Raw genomic sequence first — 23,420 nt, 5'->3', positions numbered from 1 at the left:
TGAGCCATTTTTCAACCTTAATCGATTGCAATGGATATTGAGATGGACATCAAGAAGCGAAGAAGAATAGAAGTCAAATACATATTCCTGTTTCAGCACAATTTTCCTAACTGGCAATTTTCCTAAGGCCAATTTCAGACATGCTACCAAGCCTATTACTCTATGTGCATTTGAACACTTGTGGTTATAGTTGGGCAATTAATCTCCACATTATGCATTTTTGTCACTCAGAAATATGGAGAACAGCATTGTTAGTAATTTCCGAGTTATTTCTGCTGACAGTCACTCCTGCTTGACAGCTTTTTCGTCTCTAATTTCTTCCTTGCGAAAACACTTCCAACCCAGGGAACAGATGGCTTTGTATGAAGTTAAAGCAGTTGTCAAGATGCTGAAAGATAAATGGAAATTATTGTTTTCGAGCTGTGCAGTTGTTTCTACCCTTCCTGCCTCTCTCTCTCTCTCTGACTGTGTTTTAGAATGGCAGTTAGGTCCTATTATGAAAAGGTGTTAATTGCCCTGCTCGTAGTTAAATGTGCTGCTGGTGTTTCAGTGAGGAGACAAAGTACCAAAGGGACAAAGCCTGATAATAAAGTTGACAGAGCTGTCAGGCCCACTCAGGCACAATGACTAGGGCCCCATCTTCTTCAATATAGGGCCCCTAAGATCATTCAGTTTTTTTTTTTTTCTTTTGGAAAGCTTAATTAACCCCTTGAAACTTGGAGAAATTCACCAGATTTCTTTCAGAGCCATGGGAAAATTTTGAGGAGAAAATGACACAAGAAATGACAGGGCAATTAGCAAATGCAATTCATGAAAAAATGACATAAGGACATAAAAATTAGCAAAAAGTATTCCTGTCCCAGCGTTCATCTGACAGAAAGTGGGGAAACCTTGACAGGTTTACAGTCCACTGCAGGACAGAAAAATAGCAGGCTTAAAAAATTACAGGAAGACCTCATCTGAAAATTTGAAAAAAAAAAAAAAAAAAAAAAATCTTTCACAAGAAAAAAAAAAGAAAAAGAAAGAAAAAAAGAAAAAGGAAAAGAAAGTAAGTAAAAAAAAATTACCAAACAAATAGCAAAATATTACTAGAAAATTGCACACACACACACACACACAAATATAAAAAGAAATAAGGGTAAAATAAAATAACACTAATACTAATAAATTTAATTAATTAAATATACCCACAGGCTTTTGGGTTCCACAGCATTAAACAAAACAGTGTGATGTTTTGTTGGTGTTGAAGTGAAGCCATATTAACACATTTCAAAATAAAGTGCTGCAAGGTTTTCGGGGCTTGTGTGAGATAGGTTATTATTAGTTTGGACCTGCATTAATCTATTCATGGTAAAGCTCAAGGGCCTCCAAAGGACTCCCGCCCCTCCTTATTCTTTTTTATTTTTTTATTTGTTTTTTGCCCAAGTCTCCCAAATGTCTAAGGACGGCTCTGGGGGATGAATGAAGACTTTAAATAAATTCTCCTCTTCATTCTCCGGAGCACAATACTGCGCAATTGCTCCCCTCCCGACACAAAATTGCACAACCCCTCCCCTCCGCAGACCTGCCGCCCCCCTGCCGCTTCCCTCGCAGTTATATAGAGCCGCTGCCAGGCGCACATACCTCCCCGCGCAGGCGAAACCACCGCACACACAGACGGCCGTCCTCCCCCGACGCAGACACAACACCGACATCCCGAGCAGGTGAGTGGACCTCCGTGTCTCCACAGCCCCTTTTTCCGACTAACGCCGTGTTTTCCCTCTGATGCTTTCAAGTCCGTCCGATTTTTTTAATTCACGGATGTTAAAGAGCGACGACAAGCTCCAGATGTCAGAGCAAAGCCCAATTTACCGAGTCAGAAATTCGATGGATGTCAGTAGATAGAGGCATAGAGAGGCTGGCTGGCTGATAGGACAGACTTGCTTCTCAGAATGAGGGCTTGGACAGGAAGGTGAACTTTTAAAGATGACCATTTACAATTTTTATGAGCAATTACATTGTTATGTAAAACAAAATAGTTTAAATTGTGTGAAGAATTGCCTAACCTGTCACTGAAAGGTGTGCATCTCAAAACTATAGCCTTTTAAGTTAGCAGACAGACAGACAGATAAATAAATAGATGGGCTCTTGTTTTAATACATTATGTGTTGTTTTGTGCAGTCTCTCCATTTACTTATTAAAGCCCTCATGCTGAATGTCACTGTCCAAGCCAGGCGATCATATCTCACCTGAACACCTCAGTCTCCAGTTTAACCTCAGTGCTGTGAGTGATGTCTCTGATGTTAAGTGCAGCTGTAGATGTGATTGGTTAATTGGCTCTTTAATTGGCCTTCACGCAGGTTATTAGATAAGGCTTTAGGCAAAGGAGTAATTAGGATGGAGGCAGACATGGAGGCAGCTCTATGGTCACTGTGTTTCTGGTTGCTTCTGTCTCAGTGATTCCCGACTCGCAATCTAGTTTCACGGCTTGTTTCGCGAGAAACCTCATCTGTCAAGCCAGACTTGTTCTTCAAATGGAATCTGAAAAAGAAAAGCAGAGTGTGTTGGATGTCAGGTCAGTTTTGACTGTTTTTGGAAGAATTTTGGACAAATATATGAAAAAGTGAGACATGCAGTCTGTTTTCAGTGAGGACTGTGTGTGTGTGTGTGTGTGTGTGTGGCTGGTCTTATCAATGCTGATAATGTGCTCATATAATTTCTAATCATGCTATGTCCTGGTGGTTGTTCCTGTGAATGGATCAATAATAGACAGCCTTTGTGTATTTACATACCCGTGTGTGTGTGTGTGTGCATGAGACAGAGGCAGGTGCTGTCATTCTTCTATGTCTTCTATGAGTGAAGGTTGTGAGAAAAAAAAATAGTTTCAGAGACAATTTTTTACTTTCATTCTTCAAAGTAAATAAACAAACAAACATGAATACACAATATTTGGTCAGGGCTGGAGATTGCCATCGTTAAAATGCTGCCATAGCTCTTCTCAGGTCAAAATTTGTATCACAATTCATAATTCACTCTGAGCGATCAGTAGCTTTTGAGTTACAACAATGAAAGCTCAGACTGTTTGGACCAAATAGTTGAGAAGTCCCAACCAATCTCTTTCTCCTAAAAATTACACTTTCATACAACTAAACTGCATTCTCAAGCATTAGAATGTTTTGAGGGGAGTGTATTTTCTTGCGGATTATGTTTGTAATGTATCACAAGTACATTTGTAAACCGTTGGACTGAGCTCCATTTAGGAGGAAGTTTAGGTGGCACATGGGTCAAACAACCAACTTTTACCCAGATGACCTGCGTTCAAGTCCAGTGTGAAACAACAGTTATATTTGTCTGTCGCACAACTTACATTATATTACATTATGTTACCATAACTAAATGGTTTTTATGCGTAAACCAAACCTTTCCCTAAACTTAACCATGTAATTTTGGTGGCTAAAGTAACGAAACTGTCTAAAATGCCACCTGACATGATACACAAGATATGTAGAAACATATTTGAAAGTATTCCACGACAACGTACATTTACCCCTGAACATTATAAAGAATGCTGTTTAGCGGTATGTGAACATAATATTTATGAGACATGGTCGCCCAACTCGGAAATGTACCAATACAGGCAAAATCAATAACGATTTCTGTTTATCAAAGCAGCCAGTGTGGTAAATCAAACAGATTTACTGAAAGTGATAAGAATATGGTGATATGGAGGTTCACCTCAGATTAAGTGATTTTGCAAGATAAAATAGATTATTTGGAAGGTGTGCCAAATATTTCTGAAGACACTTCAGGCTTTGTGAAGACCTGTGGAATTCAAAGTGACCATGACTTTCTACTACAGTTCTGCTACAACTCCTACTACAGTTTTACTACAGTTTTTTAAATAGTTGAAGAGTTTTTGTTTCCTTGCAGTGTCCTTCCTGCAGCACAACCACCGCCTGCTCCTTTTCTAAAGGTCTTTTGGATCATATGAATGAATGTTTTGGCTACACTACATTTTTCTACCCAAGGTAAAAGCTGTCAAAAAAATTGCTTGCAATTATGGATAGCAATGCCGTCTATGCTGCAACAACGGAAAGGGAATGTGTCTATTTTCTCCGCAATATCAGGCAGCTCTGCAACTCGTAGAGAGCATTCAATTCTGCAGTTCAAGTCTATTGACTCAGCAAACCTCATTCTTTATGTAGAGTGCTAATCACATCCAAATTTGGGTCCCATTGTTACTGTGCGTATAACCTCAAATCACAAGGCGGCTGACATTTAATTACAGTTTGAGCAGACAATTCTGTTAATGTGCCTCTTAACGTGACGTCTGTGTTTGCAATTTAGATGCCTAGGAGCAAATAAGTATGATGAACATTATTGTGTATAGTGTTAAATGACCAGGCAATATCACTGATTCCCAGTGGCTGCTGATTGTAGCTACAAGGTCATTGAATGTTAATGAATGATGATTTTATGAACAAGAGAAAGGTCCCTTAGTCTTTTACAGCCTAGAAATCCAAAGCCTAAAATGTAAAACTACACTTAATATGTCAGATCAGAGATAGTGTACATGCGAGGCCACCTCTAGGGGGAGACGTAGAGCGCTGAAACTGAATGAAACCTGGAGCAAAAATGTCTTTCCCCACTCTGGTTATGCAGCCAGTCAACAAAACAAGTAGTAATCTGAAATTGACATCATTTTACTACCATCAGTTTCATGTTTGTTGTCTTCATTATAAATATTTGCTTTGTAACTATAACAGTGATAGACCCTGTACTGAAAAAAATTTTGAAATACAATGTGGTGATCGTTTTATAGCATTTAGACCCTTTGACTGCCATTTATCATATTCTGTTTAGAGAGTACTCAGCACTGCCCCTGATGGCTAAAAGACTGTACTGTACTCTTGAAAAACATCAAAAACATGTTTTGATTCAGAGCATCACCATGTAGACAGAGAACTGTGTTATGGTACTCTACTGCACAGCAATGTAAAATCCATCAAGGGACACTGAGCTGAATGAAGGGTGAAAATGGGACAAAGTAAATTGATAAGAAATTCAGAATGAGTCAGCATGAGTCATGTGCCTGTTTGTTCAATGATGCGAAGGAGCCAGACATTTTTTAATTGACAAAATTTCATGGTAAAGCTCAATTTTCAGTTTTTTTTTTTAATGCAATGTCACTGTTGTTAATCAGGTAAAATTGTTCCTTCGCCGCCCTTAGTGTTCAACTTGTCCTGTTTTGAACACAATGCACTCAATATACCAATATCAAGAGCTGAAATATATGCAAAAATCTCCAATATTGACAGTTGTGAGTTCCAGTTCAGTCATACCAAGTTACACTGGAATATTGCAAAATACTATCAAGAGGATTTTCCCCCATGCTATGCCGTATTACATAAAACTACTGTGTTTGTGCAAAGATAAACACTTTGGGCCCTATCTTGCGCCAGACTCCCTAAACCCGCTATTTGCGCATTTAGGATTTAGGAAGAGGCGTTCCCCCGTAAAATTGCTATCTTGTGCACCTCCCGCTATCCGCAAAACACCTCCGCTACCCGCTATATTATGTATAGGCGTGTTTTGGGGGTTACGCCAGTTAAACCAATCAGTGTGCCAGGTGCCGTTGCCTTTAAGGGCAGGATGCGCTATCCTAAATCCTAAATCCTAAACCCGCGATGGAGAGAGGGTTTCTAGTGAGCCTAAAGCAAGGTGGCTTTATATACATATTATATATTATATTATAGGCGAGTTAATTCGGGAGGTGGAGCCACATGTGTCCAAGTGGACGTGTCACAAGGTTGTACTGATTGAGTAAAATCCCCGGGTCACACCACACACAAGAGGCAGAGGGGGAACTCTGTGTAAACTAATTTATTGACAAGGTAGATTGGGCAAATAAAATATTAAAATAATAATAAAAATATAGCACAGCTGCTGGCTTATGATAAAACAATAAAACGTGCTGGCGTAAGTGTCCAATTAAAACAGTCTTTCCTCTAAACAGTCTATATGAGTAATATACTCAGTCCATTCCGGCGGCGTCCCGGTATCAGTCCGACCGTGTGTGTGGCGAGGCTCCGTCGGGGCGCGCATTGAAGCCGCCTGGGCGCGCTCTCGTAACAGCCCACACTTTAGGGAAAGCGGATAGCGGGTGGTCAGGACCACCCGCTATCCGCTATCCCTAAAGTGTGTGCGCAAGATAGCAACTTTAGGGATAGCGCATGAAACACGCCCACGACGCACCTCCAGGCGCAAATGATGCAGTCGGCATAACGGATAGCGGGTAGCGGGTGGCGCAAGATACCGTTTAGGGATAGCGGAAGCTCCTAAATCCGCAATTTGCGGGTAGCGGGTAGTGGCAGCGGATAGCAGGTGGCACAAGATAGGGCCCTATGGGCCCTATCTTGCGCCAGACTCCCTAAACCCGCTATTTGCGGATTTAGGATTTAGGAAGAGGCGTTCCCCCGTAAAATTGCTATCTTGTGCACCTCCCGCTATCCGCAAAACACCTCCGCTACCCGCTATATTATGTATAGGCGTGTTTTGGGCGTTACGCCAGTTAAACCAATCAGTGTGCCAGGTGCCATTGCCTTTAAGGGCAGGATGCGCTATCCTAAATCCTAAATCCTAAACCCGCGATGGAGAGAGGGAGGTAGATTTTCTCAGGGCTTATACTGAGGCTAAGCAAGGTGGCTTTATATACATATTATATATTATATTATAGGCGAGTTAATTCGGGAGATGGAGCTATGCGTCCAAGTGGACGTGTCACAAGGTTGTACTGATTGAGTAAAATCCCCGGGTCACACACCACACACACACAAGAGGCAGAGGTGGAACTATGTGTAAACTAATTTATTGACAAGGTAGATTGGGCAAATAAAATATTAAAATAATAATAAAAATATAGCACAGCTGCTGGCTTATGATAAAACAATAAAACGTGCTGGGGTAAGTGTCCAATTAAAACAGTCTTTCCTCTAAACAGTCTATATGAGTAATATACTCAGTCCATTCCGGCGGCGTCCCGGTATCAGTCTGACCGTGTGCGTGGTGAGGCTCCGTCGGGGCGCGCATTGAAGCCGCCTGGGCGCGCTCTCCTAACAGACCAAACTTTAGGGAAAGCGGATAGCGGGTGGTCAGGACCACCCGCTATCCGCTTTCCCTAAAGTGTGTGCGCAAGATAGCAACTTTAGGGATAGCGCATGAAACACGCCCACGACGCACCTCCAGGCGCAAATGATGCAGTCGGCATAAGGATAGCGGGTAGCGGGTGGCGCAAGATACCGTTTAGGGATAGCGGAAGCTCCTAAATCCGCAATTTGCGGGTAGCGGGTCGTGGCAGCGGATAGCGGGTGGCACAAGATAGGGCCCTATATCTCTGTCATTTAAATATTAAGGTGAAATTGAGCTTAAATAAAGGTCAGATAATGGTTGGCAGCAACAACACAGCATCACATTATATATGTATCCAGGCTGTACTATTTTGATCTAGTCTTGACAAGTGGAAGGTCATGGGTGTTAATAAGCCTAAAGGGAGGGCCATGAAAAAGTAGTCTTAGCTTTGTGTGTGGGTCAACAATGAATTTGGTAAACTGGATTCTCCAAATAAAAAAGGGGGTGGGATTAGATTTGGTGGGTTTTTACCTCCTGATATCTTTGAGTCTGTTAATGATTAGCTGATTAATCAGTTAGTGAGGGGGCAAACATTTGCAGACTACAGCTTCACTAAGATGACCACATTTGCTCACTTTTTTCCAGTGTTATCTTTATAAAACTAATTCCAATCCTAAAACATGTGGGAAAATCGTAGGTGAACAGCATCAAGATGTGACTCCTTTTTACTTGGCTAGCCTGACTGAAATGGCAGATAAAGTGGCCCCAGATGGCTGCCACCCCCTGAGCCAGGCATTTCAGGTGCTCCTGTCCAGATGCAGGCTCAGATGTCCAAAGAAAAAGGCAAGTAGAGCCAGACACTCTGAGCCATCACTCACCTGAATCATCTTATCACATCTTAGCTTACTCTGAGTTTTATTTTGGCTGCTAGTCAGAGTAAAGGAGCAAAGGAAAGACATCACTTTTGGGTCTGGTAATTGTAAAATAATCATCACATTAATCCACAATGAAAATAATCATTAGAGAAAATTACTGAGCTGGATTACTGTTTTAGCAATAGACAGATAGACAGAGCTATGTACACTCAACAACATCACAGTAGCTAGAGAGAGAGAGAGAGAGAGAGACAGAGAGAGACAGAGAGAGAGAGACGAGGGCTGTCAGGCTGCGTTTACTTTGTTTCGAAGACTGAGTCCAATTCTGTGTTTGATGCTCGGACTTGGCACGTTTGGCTGCTTTGGCGTGCACCCTTTTCCTTTCAAGGAGACCACACCTCCCATTCTCCACTAATCATTAATATAAAGCTGGACTATCCTTTCACTGAAACTGAAAGAGGATTTCTTGTAATCTGTCACGCTCTTATCAATTTGCCTATTGCATTAATAAACAAAAGTCACTATGAATGCCATCAGCCATGGTATGGACCCAGGAGATATGGAAATGCAGATAAGGCTCATGCAATTGTTTATCTATCTATCTATATATCTATAAATGTATCTATCTATCCATCCATCCATGCCTATATTTTATCTGTGTATGCACACAAATAGACTGTGCCCTTTTACCTGTGGCTCAGACTTAATACCCTGTAAATTAGCTGTGGATGGCAGGACTGGTGACAATATGAGAGTTTTACAAAGGATTACTGTATACTCCCTGTCTCTCTTTCTTTATCCCCCCACATCCCCATGTACTTGGTAGTTAAAATAGGATTATATCAGGGTGCATGGGGCACATGAGGGCTGCTGATTCCTTGACAGGGTTGGCTAGAGGCGGTCTATCATCCCAGAAAGAGCTCCTGTCTGTGGGATGAGCGGCTGAACTGGCCTTGGCCCTGCTGGCATTACAGTAACCTGCTCCCCTTTGTCCGGCTCTGCAAGATCTGTCAGAGATTTCCAAGGGCTCATAAACCTTCAGGATGGATGTTCATGAGAAATGCAAGAAGATAACTTTCCTGTGAGCTATCTCTGCCAGAGCTGATAACACAACATGGTACTTCTTAGTTGAATATGGGGCAGAATAGAAGTCATTAATCATACCACCTCTTCTTTAGTCAAAGCAGGAAGCCACTGGCCGTCATTTAGCCTATCATATCATCATTTGAAACTACTCTGAAATTACCTGCCTAGACAAGGATCACAAACTTGTCTCCTTTGATTAATGAAAACTCCCCCAGCCATTTAAATGAACACAAGATCTGACATAAAAGCCATGCTCTTAAGGTAACAAAAAGCACAGAATTTGACAGAGCCCTCCAGAAAAAAAAAAAAAAAAAAAAAAAAAAAGTGTGCTTCCAGCAAAGCCGCACGGGTCCATTTACATACTAAATATGTTAATCTCTCAACAGTTGGTGGAATTGGCCACAGATCAGTAGTTTACAGCTGCTTTCTAGCAATGTAAAAAGTACCCTTACCATCCCCTTTCATCCAAAACAAAACAATAATTAAATGAAAGAGGATTAAGGCAGAATTATTTTGCTTAATGTTCAAGCTTGTCAGACTTAATGATTTTATAATGAAAGTGTCACATAAATTGGATTGAAATGCTTCGATATTTTAGATGAATGATGCAATTATTTTGTCATTTCGGTTTTCTACAACATCACTCTTGGCATTGCTCTCAGTCTTAATGTGGAATTTGTCACTTGATAAGATTGGCTTGATAATGTACTTCTTTTTGTGTGATTAATGTCACGGATACATTTTGAGATCAAATTTGACTGCCGAGGGATTTTATTCAAATAGGACAGTGAATTGGACAACTTTGAAGTGGCATCAGAGGAGGGGGGGGATTGTTGTAACCACAGAGGATGAGGTTGTTGACGAGTATCTTTTTGATCTCCAGCAGCCTGTCTTCTGCTGTGTGGGATTATGTAAGAGGAGGCGAGAGAGGAGAGAGAGAGGGAGAGAGAGAGAGAGAGAGAGTGTGTACTTCAGAAACCATAAGATCTCACATTCCTCTGTGCTTTTTTGCATGGTGTCATAGCAGACCCTGGTTCTGTCGTTGTAAATTTGATTGACTGTTTGATCGATTGATTTATTGATTGATTGATTCATTCATTGGTTGATTGATATGTGGCATTAGACTTTGTGAATATGAAAGAACCTCATTCAAATGTGATTTGTTCACCTACACCAAGTGTAAATTCAGTGCTCTAAAACTTGCTTCCTTCTCCCAGTCAAGCCACAAATTTCATTATTTCATCTATTATTTATTTAAATATTTATATTTCTATATATTTAACATACTGTAACTACCTGAAATTAAAATTCTAAACAGGATGAGCAAATATCAGACATCTAATAATTCAAATCTGGCTCCATAGTTCATGAAAAGGAATTCAGGTGCAGATTTATAGCATTGTAGAGGCATTGGTGTTTAATGTGCACTCGCTGTGCTTGAGGAATGTGTAAAGAAGAAAGGGTCAATATATCATAGGGACAGAGTTCCAATATTGCACTGGTGCCAGACGTTGGCGCCACTGCTATTAAAGTCAATGTGTCTCACTATAAACGGCTATACCTTTGCTATTTGACACTCTGACAATTTACATAATGCAGCAAGGTGGTTTTTGTCTGATGTGTGCATTAGTTGTCCTTGTTAGTCTGTCTAGCAGCTGTATAAAGCCTATATATATGTATATTATATATGTGTGTGTGTGTGTGTGTGTTATCGTGTTTCATATTCAAGTACATAGTCTGTCCAGTGCAAGTAAAAATGACAGATAATCAAATTCAATCAGGGGAACAAGTGTGAATATGCCATCTTAATCAATGTGACAAGCACGGACAGACACACACACAGATTTTTACAATTCTCCATGCTGCTTCGACCTTGCATTTCTCCTTGCCTTCTATTTTTGCCAGAACGACTCTTTCATCCCTTCAGGCTCCATATTCATTGTGTCACGTTTTTCTGCCTGAAGCTGGAAAGTAACGTAATGGACACCGAACCTGAGGGATCACTTCACGCTCAGTAACCGCTGCTCTTAACATTTCTTGTCTGGCAACGAGACAAAGATGGTGGAGTCAATAATAAAACACAAGAATCTGCAGGCATATTTGCAAGATAGCATTAACACAAAGTCAAAGCAAAGTAGTTAAAGAGAGCCCAGTGATATGTCTTAAAGCTGCACTAAGTGATTTCAGAGCATAGCAGCAATCCTGAAACTAACACGTGCTTTATGGAGACTTTTGTACCCCTAATTACATAAACCAACACCGAATCACTCGACATAATGTTGTTGCTGTTTTTCACCTCTTTTCTCTCTTTGTCAAATTCCATTGTGGAATGCTGCTCCGCCCACTCCTCCCACTATAGTGTAAAACCAGTGCTCTCCCCGTCCCACTTCACCTCCCTCACATCTTCGTCTTCTTTCTGTGTCTTTGAAATCGCATATTCTGCAGATAAACATATCCAGATTTCAGATCAGTCATATAAGTGCCTCTGTTACTGCACTGTTTTGACATAAAAAGTTCATTCGAAACAGCTTACCTTGTAACTGAAAGTCTGCCGCTTTACCTCATTGTCAAATTGGAGGTCAGAGACAAAATAATGCAAGTAATCCAACAAAAATCTCATGAGAATGAAATGTAACCCTCATTTCCATCCCAAAAATGTGTTTTTTTTGCCTTAACTTTAAGTCACCATGAAACCAGGTGCATGGCTGACTGAGCTCTCCCTCTAGTGGTCAGAAATCGGCTTAGTGTGGCTTTAAGTAATAGCCAGATGTACCCTTGTGTTCATGCAATTCAAATTTGGTCACAACATTTCTGCCACTGCCAACTTAGATCAAGGCAACTTCCAAAAGAGCAAATCTCCGCTTCAGAGATATCCCGATTAGGCACTTGCCCTCTTCTCATAACTTGCATATTCAAAGCAAACCATGCTGTAGTTTAATCCAAAATAGATTAAATAGCGCTACTATCCGGATGTCCCAGTTCCACACTGAAAAACATTTAAGTTATTTATATCTCCACAGCCAGAAAACCCTACTTTAACCACAAAATATTATCACATACCATGGCCTTAATCTCAGAGTTTATTCACATAAATGTACATAGTGACGACAACATTCAAAACTTACAGAGCTTTAAATGGTAATGCCCCACGTAATACCTCAAAGGGAAAAGCCTGAATAGCTTAAAAAACTTGAACAACTTAAACCATTTGTTAAGAAACTGGTACCCCTTCTTTTGATTGGATCCTCCACATTTTACACGTATTTAATGATGAACCTAAGATAGTGATTTGTTTCCGTGGATATACAGTAGAGTCCTTTGTATAACATTTCTTCATATGTGATTCAGTATTAATTTTTAACTTGTTCTAATTCTGTCTTCTTTACTGTAATACAGCTAGACTCCTTTATCATAATCTCTTTTGATGGAAAGAGGATGTAGGATGAAATCCCATAAAAAAGGGAATACAGTATGGAATACATGTTTCATTTATGCATGGCATTTGAGCCCAGCTTCTGAGGTTTAAAGAACATATAAATCATCTCCCTCTCTCACTTCCTAATGACAAAACACAGAGTCCTCTCAGCATCTTTTTGTTGTTTAGTTTCAACTTGGACCAAGACCAACTGGAACAAAACAGATCACTGAAAAGTGGAGCAGTCTCATTGTGACGTTACCTGCCAAAAGAGTTATGATTTATGTTTTACGTGAAAACCTGCATTTGCTGCTGTGCCAGGCACTCTGAAGTCGAACATAACATCTGGTTTAAAATAATAATAATAATAATAATAATAAATAAGAGGTAGGAGGATATCAGACTATGATTCAATTATGCTGTGTGTGGTAATTAACATATATCTTAGACCTTTCAGCAAAGACTTGTGATGATCCCATCTATTAGCTTTGAGTAACGCCGAGGAGAATTAATAGCTTCTTTGTGCAATGTAAATTTGTAAAGGCTGAAGGAGCTTCTTTCAATTTGTTGTTTTTTATGTCTCTGCTGATTTTTTTTTCACATTTACGTGTGCAATTAATCAGAAACACCTCATGACAGGAGAGACCTTTTGTTAAATATCAAATAAGGTGTGCTAAATACTCTGTTGCTCTGTTCAAATCAGGAGACTCTAGTGCGAAGGATGAACGACAACTTTATCGCACAGCTGAAAAAACATAATAATCTAGAATTTGCTGAAAGGATTTGGTGATTATACTCCACTCACTAAGAACTATCTTCATGCGGTGGTAACCTCATGAAAGCAAGAGAAATTGCCCTCAAAGCACTGACATTGAGGCAGGCTCCACCTCACTAGCTATAAGTCAAAATGTTGATATGCAACGTGTTTTTGGTTCAGAAAAGTTGACATTTCAGTGTGTTGGTTTGTGGAAGCGTAACACGTCAACATTTTCATCTGGCAAGTGGGTTGGATGAAAAGGTTGAAGAAATGGACTCAGTACAGGTGACCAGTGCTGGAGGTGGAAACTGCCTCTGGAGGGTCTGAAGCAACACAGGGAAGTGGGAGGGAGTGGGAGGGAGGGAGTTTATTACAGTGATGGACTACTGGTGTGAAGAAAGATTAAAGTCTCTGGAAGTTCATTTTCATATCGTAGTGGAATGAATGGAAACCCATGGCTGGATAAAAGGGAGGAAAAATGATATTGGAGTTGTAAAATATGACTGCTTGCTTTGGGACAAGATTAGCAGAAACTAGATTTTATAGACCAAACATGCAAAATCACTGGTATGTGTCTTTAACATTGTTTTTTTTTTTTTTTGTTTTTTTTTTTTTAAAGCACATAAAGAGATGTAACAGGTTTACAGGTTTATGTGAGCATGGGATGCTGACAGTATGCAAAATATATACATCATAGTAGTAAACAAGTCTATGATTGAACTTTAACTATATGGTGTGGTCCAAATGTGTCCAGTACTAGTCCAATACTATATTTTGTTTCGCCATATATCAAAAACATTGAAGCACATTTTGTACTGTGTACTGAAAGTCAGCATTTCTTCTTTGGTACATCTACTGTTTACCTTAATCACAACTTGCACTCCGCCATCAAATCTACAATATTTTTTTTTAGCAGAAGTAGAGAATCCACCTTTTTCTGTCTCTCTTTTAAAGCATCTCAGAGACCGTCTTGAGATGTTAGAGTATGTTTCACCTTTTCCCTTTTCAAATGCTCCCAGAGATGTTCAGTGAGGTTGAGGTCTGGTTACTGCAGAGAGAAAGCCATGCAGGTCAGCTCTCCTTTTTTCTTTCTTGGACCTGAAATAGGCCTGACATATCCTGACATATCATTATCCTGCTGGAAAATGAATCCTCCACACAGCTTTAGCCAGAAGGGACAGTATGTCTCTGCAAGATAGAGTTCTTTGGTCAATGTACAGGTGACCCTGAGGTGAAACAGCCACATACCTAAATATTTCCACCACCATGTTTCTGCTGCATTAACCTAACAGAGCTCTAACAAAGCCAGGGTCCTGCTATTGTTCATGCTGGCTCACTGGCAGGACCGGCTACACATAACTGGAACAGAACATTACTTAATGTCCTTAGTAACGCCCATGTTTACCTGGCATTTCTTGTCCAAATGGTTGCTGTGAAAAGGGTCTATCGTATTCCATTTTGGTAAATAATAAAAGCAAACACTTCTTGCCGGTGAGTTAGGACTTTCAGAGCCCAGTGGGGCTGCATAAACTGATAAAATGCTAAAAGTAAATTTTACAAGGTTGACTTACAAGGATCTAAATTACTTAATTGTTGTGCATAATTTTGCTGTATGACTAGATGTATTTTGTCTATGGCTGTGATCAAACAAATTGCATTTTATTTAGTGTTATGCATACCGCTTGCTTTTGAAGTTGATAAGTTTGGAACTTATCAACGAATTCCTATCATGCCATTTCAACTCAAGCTATAAAATGACTTAATTAAAAATGGACCAAATTTGTGTCCCTCTTAAAATTTCTGGGAAGTCATTATGTTTTACAATTCTTGCCTACTGTAGCTACTGGATGTGCTCCAACAACATGCTTGCTGTCATGAGAACAAGTTGAATTTTCATATTTAAGATTATCTAGTAATGTAGTGTATGTGTTTAAACAAATAACAATCCCAGTTTCATATTTAAACAGTTTACATCTCAATATCTATGCATTTTAAACACATATATTAAAAAAAAGAATGTTTTTGCCAGTTTTATATAACAACAAAATATGCGAAATATAGCTGCATTGACTTCTGTTTTTTTTTTTTTTTTTTTTTTTTTTTTAATGCAGTATGGTTTGATGCTAGATGGGAGAGGTTGCACTTTAATAAAAGTAGACCACAGAATGAAAGTGATTCCTGCTCTTGTTATTCAGTGGAACATTTTCATTAATTAAAATTCAGATGTATTTGTCTACAGCTTTACAGTCAAAATACTGTCTTCAAAGCTCCAATGTGGGATTATAAGTTTGCTCATGTATATTCAAAGGCTGCATCACTTGGAAGCTGGAAAAATGGTGGACTAAAGAAGTGCACTCCATTTTAATATTGCCGAGGTGATTAACCAGATTCACCCTCAACCCACTGGATCAGTTGGTTTGCATGCAAATGCACAAGCAACATTCAGGTTGTCTTCAAAAATTCAGCTTTTAAAATCCCTTTCAAATGTCTCATTAACAATGCTATTTACTACTTTTGGACAGGAGCAAGTTTCTTTCCTCCGGTTGTTAAGATAGTGGTCTGGGCTCCTTCTGTCAGTGCTATTAGAAATTAAGCATTTTGGGGGGAATGCTGTCCTTTTTCAGTTGTTGCCCCTGCAAGTCGGTCCATGTAATTGCATCTAAATGTTGTACTTGTGGCAGCGACTGAAATGAGTTGCAGGCACAGGAAAGACTGGATTTTCCAAAGGAGATCAGTAATAGGGCAGATGTTTGTCTTTCCAGCTGCATAGTGATGATTATCTTCAGAGACATTTGGAAGAGAGCACTAATAATACCCGAGGGAGTGAAAGAGGTTAGTGTCGAGCATCATAGCCATGCTTGCTCTCTGTAGTGTCTTTAGTTTCTGCATAACATGACTCGGAAACAGGCGATCACAGAGGAGGTTACTGCCAATGAGACAACCTCTTGTTCACAAATAGACATCGAGAAACATGGTAGTGAATGTCACTGGTGTGGTTTTACTGTAGGGTGTGTTTTATCACTTGCAAGATTGTCGGCGTGGCTGAGTGAATGGCATGGCTGAACTCTCCTTCAGGTAAATGCCATGAGAAAAGGAAAAAAAAAAGATAAAGTGTGATTTTGTGTGTATCCATGCATGTGTGAGAGAGAAAGAGAGGCGAGAGTGAGCTGTGAGGGTGTTATAATAAGCGGGTGGATGGTGCAAGTGAGTCAGTGTAGATGTGCAACAACACCTGTGAGTCTGTCTCATTCTTTGGCGGCTTGGTCCCTCAGGGCCCATAAAAACTGTCAGAGGATGAAAAAAGTCGGAGTTGGAGATACAGCGTGGTTGCATGAAAGGGAAGTGAATGGATGACTGTCAGCTGTTTGTAGATGCATGTATATTATGCTAATATATATATATATATATATATATATATATACATGTGAGGGTTTGATAAATGTGGTGGTTAATGGATGAGTGTTGTGCCAGTTGGATAAGAAGTAGTGATATGCAAGAGAAGCTAGCTGGCATAAGCCTTCAAGTATTTAAAAAAAACAAAAAAAAAACAATGTCAACTGTGCTTAAGTAGCAACTTTTGAGATTGCACAGAATTTCAATTGCAGTATCCAGCAGAGACATGAGAAAAATATGAAAATGATAAGTTGGCTGATACATAATTAGAAAAAGAAACAACTATTTTATGGTACCATTTGCATATTTTGTTTTGTGTTATTATAATTCCCTGAGCATCCGCCTAAAGTGCAAAATCCTTTCACGTGTTTGCCTCTTCTTTGGCGCACACGTGAACAAGCATAAATCGTATGTATACTGTTAGTTTGGAAGAATGTGTGTCTTGGAGAAACGGTGTAGTTTTTAGAGGGCTGGTTGTGCAGCCAGGCTCAAGGTTTTAGGCTTCCCTGCCCTCAACCTGGGAACGCTTTTATCTGCTTGATCTGGTTGCTGCGATCCGCTGCACAACGTGAATGCTCCATATCTCTGAAATAAGTGGCCTCTCAGGGATGGTTTCTGATGTTTGTTGAAACAACATGCTGTTGAAAACCCAACACTCGACCTGTGCTAATCAGGCAGACACAGGAAACACACACACACACACACACACACACACACAATAGATAAGCTATTTCTCTCTGCTTACTTAATCTCATCATAGGATCTACTAATGTTGATTCTGTCCCTGGTGAAGGGAATCAGGCCATTAACCCAGGGGTGGTGTATGAGGTTATGCAGCACAATGTGATTTGCTACCATACTTTCCTGTCACGATCTCTGTATTGCAGAGGAAGATTAGCGGCAAAAGAAAAGGAAATAAAACAGTGCAGTTAGAGAAATGCAGAAAAGAAGTCAAGCCAAATTGTGAGCAAGGAGGAAGGACAGATGTATGCCAAAATGGAAGTAATTGAGGACAAAGACAGTGGAAGATGGGGAGATATTTATCAACACTCCTTTTTGTAACTTCTGCATTTCAGTATAACCCTCTTCCCTTTTTAATCATTTCTCTACATAGTTTCATGTCCATGGACATCAGTCAGTCAAATTTTATTTGAATAGCACATTTCATCTTCAGAATACATCTTAATGTGCTCTCCAGAGGAACAGTTAAAAATAGAAGAAAAAAAGGAGGAAAAAATGCATGTACATTTAGATACAAACAGACATAAAGATACACACCTGTGTAGCTGTCAAGTGTTGCAGTGTATATGTGCATTTATATATACATACACATATACATATATGTAGAATTTGATAAAAGTGCAGGGGAAAGTATTAGGCTAAGACTTACATACATAAGTGGCTAAGGCATACATACATAAAAAATACACATAAAAATAACTACTGGATGAGCTGTGAAGCCCCTTAACCTTAGCCAGTTTCCAATCAAAATTTAAAAATTTGGGTAAAAGTTTTGGAGAAAATGTATGAGAGTTATGAAAGACTGGTGGCATAATGACTGAAGGCAGCTGTCTCAGCTCCTGTTCTCTTGGCAAGAAGATGGTTGACCTGGATGTTGAAGATGACTCATAAGTTGTCAGCATATTGGGGATAAGGTGGTACAAGGCAATTTAGAGCTTTGTAAATACGCAGAAAGATCTCAATATCAACTCTCAATATCAAAGATCTCAATATCAACACTGCACTGGTAGCCAGTGCAGTGTTTTAATAGGCCTACCGACTGGGAAAAGAAAGTATGGGTTGGGGCTGTTTCATTGTCTTTTCAGGGAGGTCAGAGAAAAGAGCATTACAATAATTTATCCTGCTTGGGATAAAGGTGTGCATCAATATCTCAGCATCAGACTGCAAGAGAAAATGTTTAACCTTAGAATTTTAAGTGATAAATGGAAGTTCTAATAGTGTTGTTTGCTTGGAAGGTGAAGTCAGCATCCATGATCACCCCAAGATTCCTGACACACTAATTACTTTTCAAAGACATTGATTCAAAGATAGATTCCATCTATGTGTTTTAGGGACCAAAGCAAGTATTTTGGAGTTGTTTAACGTAAGAAAGTTACTGGACATCCACAATTTCCTTAATGCAGTCAGTCAGGAAGCTCACCTGATTCCAGTCAGCAGGACTCAATGAAAAATAGAGTTGTGTATCAAGTGAATGATTGTTGTAGCATACATCATGTCTACATATAACATCACCAAGAGGAAGCACATTTGTATTAAACAAGAGAGGCCCGAAAATTGATTCCTGTGGGACACCACAAACTATATCAATTTTCTCAGAGCTGCAGTTACCAAAAGACACAAAGAAGTCTCTGCCTTTAAGATAAGATCAGAACTAATGTAAAGAGCACCAGACAGGCCAAGGTCAAGTTTGAAGTCTATGAAGCAGGATGTTGTGATCAACTGTGTCAAATACACCGACAGAACAAGAACAGAGGTCATGCCAGCATCAGTATTTAATCTCAAGTCAGTTACTTTAACCACTGCCATTTCAGTGCTTTGATAGCATGAAACCCAGATTGGTAAATGTCAAGTATGGTTAGTCATTAAATAATTATGCAGGTACCTATGTAGAACTTTTTCAAGGATCTTGTAAAGAAATGGAAGATAGGAAATATGCCATTATAGACTGATTAGGGAAGCATCTGGGCTCCTTTTCTTAAGTAATGACGTGATCATAGCCATTTTATGAGAGTTAGGGAAGACACCTGATTGTGTTTCACAATTGCCAGGACAGCATCAGAGAGACAGCTAAAACATAAGCTCACATATGGAGGCAGGAGAATCATCAGTTTTAGTGGTGTCAGATATAGCTATGATCTGACGTATATGTGTAATTTCCTGGAATAATGCAGCAATTTAACTCTGCAATTTAATTCTTCACATTTAACAGTTGTGGCAAGCCCACTGGTAATTATGACTGGAGAATGTAACAGATTGCTAATTATAGAGAAAAGAATTCTGGCCACATCCTTGTTATCATTTATAATTCTAGAGAAGTATGGAATCAGATGGAGGCAGATCTCATACTCATGTTGTTACTAATTGTACATCATCTTCTTCACCGCTTAACAATTTCTCCACTCCTCCAATAAGAGTTCTTTTCCTGTCCGTCTTTCATATTCTCAGTGTTATCTTTTCTGTCTTTCACAGGAAAGGGCTGATACCAGGCTGATCCAATGGGACGCCAACTGTGGAGGAAATAGAGGAGCACATTTGTATTTGAACCTCAACTCTCCTCGGTCACATGCCCAGATCTTCCCCACATCCTCATCCAAGAATCCTCCTTACAAAACACCTCTCCACACAATACCTTAGAGCTACAACCTAACAGACACACACCTATCACCAGCAATCCTACTCCCAGTTTCCTGTTTCTCTTTTGTTTCCCTCACCCGATCGTCTCAAATCTGTAAAGTTTGGCTTTGGAACCCCGACCCCTGACACAACTCTTCCTCACCACACCTTCCCTCTCCTGCTCTCCCTGCAATGTCCAATAACAGCAGTTTCCTCGGTGGCTGGGAAGCCGCTGATTGGGCAGAGGGTACTCAGTGCCCACCATCTGTGGGCGGGGCCACGTTTTTGATAGTGGCATACAGCACTGTTATAGCCATTGGGTTGCTAGGTAATGCAGGCCTGGTGTTCATCATCGCCCGGCAACAGGAGCTGCACAATGTCACCAACATCCTGATTGCCAACCTCTCATGCTCTGACATCCTTATGTGTGTGGTGTGTCTGCCTGTCACTGTTATCTACACGCTGATGGACCACTGGGTGCTGGGAGAAGCTCTGTGCAAGGTCAGTGGAATTGAAACACACACACACACACACACACACTCATGAATATTTGATACTTAGACAGATGTTAGATGCAGTGTTGATGTTGGTACCACTTATGTTTCTCTGTTTTTCTGCCTCTGTCAGGTGACTCCATTTGTGCAGTGCATGTCAGTGACTGTATCTATCTTCTCCTTGGTGCTGATTGCTCTGGAGCGCCACCAGTTGATCCTCCATCCCACCGGCTGGTCCCCTGCTGCTGGCCACTCCTACCTGGCCGTAGGCTTGACTTGGCTTGTTGCCTGCTTCATCTCCCTGCCCTTTCTCTCCTTCAACATCCTTACTAATGTCCCTTTCCAGAACATCAGCCTTCCTACCAATCCCTTCAGGTGAGGGATAAACTCTAGGACACAAGTTAGTGTGTGTGTGTGTGTGTGTGTGTGTGTGTGTGTGTGTGTGTCTTTATGAGTGCACCTGCACTGCATGTGTATCCCCTTTAACTTCTTCTCGCCCTCGTCTGTCTGTTGTCTTTCTCCGTCTGTAGTTGCTTCATTCATTCTCCCTCTGGATGACCACAGACTGGTGGCCATCCGCAGATAAACCATCATGCTGTTTTGGCCTCACAAATACATCAGCATCCACATTGTCCGCTCACTGAGGCGGAGGATACAGGGTGAAAGCTTTTGCTCCAGACTACGTGCTCTCTCTCTCTCTCTCTCTGTCTCTGTCTCTGTTTCTCTCTCTCTCTCTCTCTCTCTCTCTCTCTCTCTCTCTCTCTCAATCTATTCAATTTTCAGTTTAATTCAATTCAGTTCACCTCAGTTCAATTCTGTTCAATTTCAGTTCAGTTTTATTAGCATGACTGCATCACATTCAGTATCTCCAAACCATTGTTAGAGCGAAATAGTTAAAAACACTGAAAAGCAAGTTTTATCACAGAATTAATTAATTTTGTTTTCGTATTTTCTTTGGTGTAGTGATAAGTGCATGTTTTGATAAAAGTAACAGTAATTATTTTGTAATGTTGTAAAGAAGAAGAAGAAAGAACAAAGGGGTTGTGGTTGTTTGGATGGTGGTAGGTAGGTTGGGAGGAAAAGGATGAGTTTTTACATTTCTCTCTCTCTCGTTCTCTCTTTGTGCGTACTTGTGTGTGCGTGTACACCTATGAGCATCTTTATGCCTGTGTGTGTGTGTGTGTGTGTTTCTTCACCTTTTTTTTTTTTTCTGTACAACAAAGTGATCACAAAACAAGTGAAGACTAGCACAGGGACACACAAGTCACCAGGGCAGGTTATAGTCAGACAGACACAAGCGACACATTCTCTTTCTCTCTCACTTTGTCTTGCTCCAGGGACCATTTGATCTGCATGGAGCTGTGGCCCTCCGAGAGGCATCGTCTAGCCTATACAACCTCTCTGCTACTCTTCCAGTACTGCCTGCCGCTGCTGCTGGTGCTTCTCTGCTACCTCAGGATCTTCCTACGCCTGAGACGACGCAGGTCTCACCGCTGTTCTTTTTGTCATTTTGTCAGGGGGACAGTTCACTCAAATCACAAGCTTTTCTTTAGTTCATATATCCTACATTGTTATTGCCATCCACATTATGATGCAAAGCCTACATTTTGAGCCCAATGTTAATACACATTATCATGCAAGCTGAAGGCACAAGGTCCAAATCTATTGCAGTAAATTATGAGATGCTGCCGTGGGGCTTGTGTGATATTTAATGGTAGACTGTATGACAATGGGAGTCCTGCTGTGTCGTGCAGGGACATGTTGGAGCGCAGCAGGATGACTCGGGGAGCCCAGAGGATCAACGCCATGCTGGCAGCTATAGTGGCAGCTTTCGCTCTCTGCTGGCTGCCGCTCACGGTCTTCAACACACTGTTTGACTGGCACCACCAGGCCCTACCTGCCTGCCAACATGATGCTGTCTTCTCCGCCTGCCACCTTACAGCAATGGCTTCCACCTGCATCAACCCTGTGGTATATGGCTTCCTGAACAGTAACTTCCAAAGGGAGCTAAAATCAACGCTGCAGCGCTGCCAGTGTGGCAACGGACCTCCGGAAAGCTACGAGAGCTTCCCTCTTTCCACCGTGGGCAGCGAGGCCATGACTAAAGCCACCTCCCTCAACAGGATGGGATCTGTGTACATTCCCTCACCCAGACCTGAGACCGGCACAGCAGTACGTAGCTAAAAGAGACTGAGAGAGCACCAAATACTGCTGACAAGTGGCTGAGAGGTGATTTGCTTTCGAGTGGCTGGTGTGTATAGCCATTAGATGTGACAGACAGACCACACACAGTTAGAATTGTCTGAGCTATCATTACAGCAGAAAGAAATACTGTAAGTCAAATGTGGTTGTGACTTTACTTAAATTTCCGTAAATTTGCTGCCAGAGTAGAAAAGCTTTGTTCACTTGGGCTGACTGGACAGAAGCAGGAAGGGATGTAGTGGCTGAGGATGAACAGCAAGATCCTCTAAGTCAGTCATTTTCAAACTATGGGTCCCGACCCTCAGGCGGTTCCCAGCATGGGGACAGGTGGGTCATGGGAAGGCTACATCAATGCATTGTTTTCTCAGTAATAAAGGATGGAAATTTTTAAATCATGCAGTGCAGTTACAGTTTCTTCATCCATTAAGCCCTTAAAGCACCATTGGCCACGATGGCCTGCACAAGTGATGATGACTAGAAAATTGTAGTAGCCTTGAAATGCTACTTAAAAAAAAGATAAGGATCCAGAAACAAAAAGGCATGATGAATGAAATATTGATTATGGTTTTGTAGCCTGTCAAGGACCTGATTCTGTGTTCTTCTCCTGGAAAAGATGGCATATTGTAAAGGCACAGGATTTACTAAATTTTAAGGACATGTAATGCCAAACAAATAGACCAGTAAATGTAGAGCAGATATAGGAGTCACCATGACAATGAACATAAGTGCATTAAAAG

General features: G+C 40.7%; 1 protein-coding gene across 1 annotated transcript; it reads left to right on the top strand.

Annotated features, from left to right (window-relative positions):
- The first annotated feature begins 1,634 nt into the window (after positions 1 to 1,634).
- npy8ar (neuropeptide Y receptor Y8a) lies at positions 1,635 to 22,720 on the top strand. Its single transcript, XM_030065951.1, has 5 exons — positions 1,635 to 1,703; positions 19,844 to 20,488; positions 20,615 to 20,856; positions 21,819 to 21,965; positions 22,236 to 22,720. The coding sequence occupies exons 2-5, from the start codon at positions 20,180 to 20,182 to the stop codon at positions 22,663 to 22,665; spliced, it is 1,128 nt and encodes a 375-aa protein (XP_029921811.1). The 5' UTR covers positions 1,635 to 1,703; positions 19,844 to 20,179; the 3' UTR covers positions 22,666 to 22,720.
- Positions 22,721 to 23,420: the final 700 nt, after the last annotated feature.

The sequence above is a fragment of the Myripristis murdjan genome, chromosome 12 (assembly GCF_902150065.1).
Source record: "Myripristis murdjan chromosome 12, fMyrMur1.1, whole genome shotgun sequence".
Classification (NCBI taxonomy): Eukaryota; Metazoa; Chordata; class Actinopteri; order Holocentriformes; family Holocentridae; genus Myripristis; species Myripristis murdjan.
Note: the sequence above shows the minus strand (reverse complement) of the source record. Positions and strands in the feature narration are given on the sequence as shown.